This window comes from Lathyrus oleraceus, chromosome 4, assembly GCF_024323335.1.
Source record: "Lathyrus oleraceus cultivar Zhongwan6 chromosome 4, CAAS_Psat_ZW6_1.0, whole genome shotgun sequence".
In the NCBI taxonomy this organism is placed as follows: Eukaryota; Viridiplantae; Streptophyta; class Magnoliopsida; order Fabales; family Fabaceae; genus Lathyrus; species Lathyrus oleraceus.
Window position 1 is genome coordinate 500,054,224 of NC_066582.1, and position 6,069 is coordinate 500,060,292.

General features: G+C 33.5%; 1 protein-coding gene across 1 annotated transcript; it reads right to left on the reverse strand.

Annotated features, from left to right (window-relative positions):
- Positions 1 to 363: 363 nt before the first annotated feature.
- LOC127076831 (tryptophan synthase beta chain 1) lies at positions 364 to 2,438 on the reverse strand. The gene is made up of 5 exons (XM_051018622.1): positions 2,045 to 2,438; positions 1,606 to 1,965; positions 1,022 to 1,455; positions 836 to 930; positions 364 to 739 (listed from the first exon to the last, which is right to left on the reverse strand). The coding sequence occupies exons 1-5, from the start codon at positions 2,372 to 2,374 to the stop codon at positions 558 to 560; spliced, it is 1,401 nt and encodes a 466-aa protein (XP_050874579.1). The 5' UTR covers positions 2,375 to 2,438; the 3' UTR covers positions 364 to 557.
- Positions 2,439 to 6,069: the final 3,631 nt, after the last annotated feature.

Here is a 6,069-nt window from a genome sequence, read left to right on the forward strand (position 1 = left end):
TCTCTAAAACCCTAAAATTTTCTTCCCCAAATTCAATTTTCTTTTCTTCTTTCATTATTGTTGTGCAGCGAAATCTTATAACTAGTGTGTGATTGATTTACTGAGTGAAGAGTGAAAAATAAGAGGAGTAGTCAATCGTCAAGATTGATTCTTGTTCATCAAGATTAATTCGGAATTCATCAAACTTTAGGTGAAATTCTTAAAAAGAAATTTGACAAAATTCATTGAAGTCAAAGTCATATATGTTAAACCTACGTTTCAAAAACCAATGCACAAAATCTTAAAGTTTGGGACACGGACTTTGAAGCTCCATATACCACATGTTACAACTCAATAGATGATCACACACCTAAAAGAAAACACTTTTTGAGAAAATGTAATTGACCATTTTATTCATGAATATGACACTTATATATATGCATCATTGCACATACATATTCAATTTGTGCTTACAGGTAGCTTAACTACTTTTCAACTAACATGACCACTTTGATTTACTCTTAAACAGTAACATATACGATGAACCAATGTTGTATAATGTCATTTTCCATAGTGTGCTATTGTGCTACTCTATGATTGAAGAGTATATCTACATCTTTATCTCCACGCCCACTACAATTTACAACAACCTTAATGTTGTCGTTTGGTAAAGTAGGGACCAACTTATCAAGTATAGCAATTGCATGTGAGGCCTCCAGAGATGGAAATATACCCTCCAACTTGCATAATCTCTCGTATGCTGCAAATTCATTGGACACAAACTGTTAATATATGTGTACATAGTTTGATTAAAATAACTTTTTTTTTTCAAAATCAAATGAAATATATTATATACCATCAAGAGCTTCTTCATCAGTTGCGACGCAAAATTCTGCGCGTCCACTTTCTTTGAGGAAACTCAACTCCGGACCAACTCCTGGGTATTCCATTCTACAAAATAATTGAAAAAAATAACATTATTTTATAAGATGATACTAACCTATAATTTATGTTATCCAAAATATGCATTGGTGGGACTTACCCAGCTGCAATGGAATGTGGTTGAATAATTTGTCCATAATCATCTTGTAATAAATAAGAGATAGCACCATGATAAACACCCACTTCACCTTTAGCTAAAGTTGAAGAGTGTCTTCCACTTTCTAACCCTAAACCACCAGCTTCAACTCCAATCAATCTCACATCAGTGTCTGATATAAATTCATGAAAGATCCCCAAAGCATTAGATCCTGTTCCAACATATGCAACAATAACATCTGGTTTTCCTCCCCATTTTTCTAATGCTTGTTTCTTTGTTTCTTTTCCAATAACTGACTGAAACTCACGGACCATCGTGGGACATGGGTGCGGTCCCACCGCTGAACCTGTCAAGTGGTAGCTGTTTTCCAAATCCTCCACCCAATAGCGAAACGCCTCTGATGATGCGTCTTTGAAACTTCCATGAACACCTTCAACCTATATGTTTACATGAATTATATAATAAGGTGGTTATTTTCAGACTCATCCATACTAAACTATAGTGGCAGAGGCAAAACTCGACCAGTTATCAGTTATCAGCTACTTTTTTACTCTTTTAGCAAAATTTAATGGTTATGTTTAGATTACCCTAGCTCCTAACAACTTCATCAACCGCGCATTAGATGACTGTCTGTCCATGTCTTTTGCAGCCATAAAGACAGTGCACTCCAAACCAAGTTTTGCACACGCCGCAGCCGTTGCAAGCCCGTGTTGTCCGGAACCGGTGGCAGTAACTACACTTTTCCGACCGATGCGCTTGGCAATCATAGCTTGTGCAAGAGAATTGTTCATCTTGTGAGAGCCTGTGTGGTTGAGATCCTCTCTTTTTAAGTATATATCTGGCCCTTTGCCACCATTCTTGCTTTTGTAATACTCCGACAACCGTTGAGCATGGTATAATGGTGTCTCTCTGCCAGCATAGTCTCTTAATCCTGTTGTTAGCTCTTCCTGTGAGAACAAAAAAGAACTATTAATTAATTAAAAATGAATTGATAAAATAATATATAAAATTAGTGATGGTAATTACCTGAAAAAGTTGATCACCGAGAACATTTTTGAACTCAGATTCCAGCTGCTTCAAGGACATTATAAGTGTCTCAGGTACAAAGGTTCCACCAAACCTACCAAATTTTCCAGCAGAATTGGTACTGTCTGTCTCTACAATAACTTCATTTTCCTTCTCTATCAAGGGTAGGAGCAAGGGTGTATAAGTAGTGATTAATTGAGGGAACTTAACCTTAAAATTTTCACGAGTAATCACAGCTTGAACAACAGCAGAAGAACGGTCTTTGGTGGCTTCTTTTTTATCTATGAATTGGCTACTAACAATTCTCGATTGCAATTTGCATGCATCCATAACTGAATTTGAGTGATTAATTAGTATGGTATGTTGTTTTTTCAAATTCTATTATCTGAAAATGTTGCCACACAACACCATTTATTTATACTCACTAAGTGGGAGATGCCGTGGGAGAAGTGTTTGGGCGGGTACACATCTTTGACGGATGTGAAGCAACAACTAACCTTGGGTCCCACTCCTTATCTTTTATTTCGATTGTGTTGTGTCAAACTATTTGTAAATATAAATTCCGAGTTTTGCTATTACTTTTAAATGAGATTTCAAAAGATTTTAATCTATTGAATTAATTCGTCGCAAAATCAGATATCAATAAAAAATATTTAATTGTTAAAAAAATTGAAAATTGATTGTGTTTGGCCCCGACCAATTTTTAATTTCTTAAAAAACTTGATTTGAATTTTTTAAACGTGTTTATTGATTGAAAGGAGATACTATGATAGTACATATATGATTTTGAAGGTTTCAATAATTGAGATGAAATAATTCCATAAAAAATAAAACAAAAGAATAATGATTGTTAGCATAAAAAACGTGACTTTGTATATCGGCGTGTAAGCCACAAGGTACGCGGATACGAAATGAAGTCCAGCACTAAGAAGAAAGAAAAACTTCATTACAATTTAGGTCATCTTATTTTTACTCGTTGGAGAATTTAGGTTATATACTTTTACTCGTTAATCAATAGAATTAGTAATTTAACTTTAGTTTTAATTTATGATTTAACGGTAAAATCTGATTGTATAGTTAAGGAAAAAAGGTTTATACATTAATGTAAATATAATATGATATAAAAACTATATTTAACTAATATTTGATTTTTTAAATAAAGATAATTGTGATGATTTTTTTTTAAAAAGTGTAAGCTTTAAGTTATAAGCTACTTAGCTTATCGAAGATAACTTTCATTAAAAAAACTTACGTGCACGTGAGATTAATACGATGATTTTTCCTAGTGATTGATTTTAAAATGTTCTAGAAAAAATTAGCGAGATCACATTGTATTTGACTAGAACATAATGGTCAATGTGGGGTAAATTAGTTAAGTTTACAAGTGAACTTCATTGATTCCAAATGTAACATCGAGAATTTTTCTAAAGATAATGATTTTGGATTGTGTAAATAAAGATGCAAACAATCTTAATTTAAACATAATGTGCAGAAACATTGAAGGGTGAGACATTGATGCATGCAAACCTAACAAATGAAGAGAAAACCGAGATGGTGGATAAGACCAGGAGTGTTATTATCTTGTGGCTTGGAAATAAAGTCTTAAGGAAATAGACTAGGAGAGGACTGAGATGTGGGTCAATATTGAACCATTTTGAAAAGTGGAGAACAAATCCATTATGGAGAAATTTATAAACTTTCACAAGATCATTGATGACTTGAACAATATTGAGACGATGCTTTATGGTGATGATGATGATGATGAGAAGGAGGAGGAGGGGAGGAAGATGATGGGGAGAAGGAGGAGAAGAATGAGGACGATGAAAAGATTCTACTCTTGTTAAGCTCATTAACAAAATTCTTTGAGCATTTCAAATATGTCCTTATTTATGGTAAGGAATGTATTATCATCTTGGATGAATTCTGATCGACTATAAGGTCGAAAGAGATATCAAAGATGAAAGATGTAAAGATTGATAGTAATGATAAAGACTTGAGGGTCTCAAGTGGAACGAGTGAGCGTAGAAGAAACCAAATATAGAAGAAATACAAGTCAAAGTCCAAGTCCAGGGGTTTTGATTGGTCAAAGTTAAAATGTTTCACTTGTCATAAAATTGGTCATTTCAAGAAGAAATGATCGATGATCTAGGTTATTAAATTATAATTGATCATGGAGTGTTGGAAATTTGGAAATGTTCCTTGATTATGGCTAAAAGGTCAAAACTGTATGGGTTTTATATTTTAAATGGTTCCATTGTTGTTGGTCATGCATCACTAGATTGACAAAACTTCATGACAAAACCAAGCTATGATATTTTAGATTGGGACGTGTTAGTGAAAAAGATTTGGTTTATTGGACAATTGACTTCACACACAAGAGACTGGTGAATTGTGTGTTTTTGAAAAGCTTAGTCTTTAAAAACTTTTAGAATTAAAATTAGAGTTAGAAAATATTTTTATAAAAACTCTAGAGTTATTTAGCAGAAAATATATTTGCAGAAAGTAAAGTGTGGAAATTAAAGAGTTAAGAAAAGAGAGAAGACGCCAAAAGTTATAGAGGTTCGGTCAAACAAAGAAAAAAGACATATTCATCTCCCAAAGGATTGATCTTGAGAGTATCCAATAAACTTAAGAGTTTTTAGTAGGTTAAACTCTTGAACCCCCTTATACAAGGAAAAAAGAAGTTTATAGCTAACTTCCAACTAAACAGCAAACTATGGAATGAAGAGGAGAGTCTTCCTTCCAAATGGTGGATCGAAGTGGTTATTCTCCTTTCTACAAGAATTTTGGAGCAGCTAGTCTTCAAGCTTCAAACAATCCTAAAGAGCTTTTAACACTAGGATGAGCTCTCGAACCTAAACCTTAATTTTATATCAGGTTAACGAATAACTAATTATATTTTACCACATGCTAATGTCCAACCTAAATAAGCTTTTAATAACGGGCTAAGCTTTAACCTAAACTTGGTTTTACAATGCGCTAACCAAGAACCTATGAGATTTTACCACGGGCTGAAGTCGAACCTAAACAAGAGACTTGATCACACAAATCACAAACCTAAGCGTTTTATGGGTTTAGCTTCGAACCCAAAAAACAATCTCTAAGTGGATAAAATGTTCAACCAAGGTATAAACAAAAGTTCCTTGGTGAACTTAAAAATCTACCCTGCAAGAATTACAACTTCCTCACTTGCAAAAAGACTTTCTCGGAAAGCACTTTGGCTAAATTTTTAGTGAGAAAAAGTAAACAAAATAAAAAATTTAGAGAGAGAGTGAGAAGTGTGAAATGAAATATGATTCTGGATGTTCTGAAATGAGGAAATGGACCTTTTTTTTATAGGCTAGAGGTTGGATCAAAAAGGAAATTATTTTAAGGCAAATTTATGACTTGCCAATCGATTATTAACATATACCAGTCGATTGGTTGCCTCAAACTTAATCGATTACCAAGTTAAAAGTGGAAAGAAAACATATTTAGCCGTTACACCTCATTAAGATGTTGCCCTAATTGTTCGGGATGCATTTTTGAACTGAACCAATCGATTGGCTCAATGTGTCAATCGATTGACAAAGACAAAAATTAGCCAAGAGCTTTTCAAGATAATTGAAGCATTCAAGACACTTTTGAAAAAATCTTGAGAGTGTGTGTATGTGATTTAGCCACACACTTTTACAAGAATTATTTTATCCTTTACAAAGTATTTACTCAGACGAATCAAGATAGATCTTTATGCGAATAAAAGTTCTTAGTGGTAGGGTTGTACAAAGATCTGACGATAGTGAAATCTCTCACGGGGTGTGAGGGGATTGGAGTACTCTTGTTTAAAAAGAGTAACTAAGATATATCGTTGTGTCATTTACTTTTCTGAACTTTTATTTTCGGCATAACATTATTCTAATCAAGTTGCAACACTTAACTTGTTTTTGGAAAAGTAAAAAAAAAAAAGGAACTTGCATAAAAACCAGAAAAATCCAGCAAGTCTAATTCACCCCTCTCTAGATTGCACACTTAAATACTTACACTTT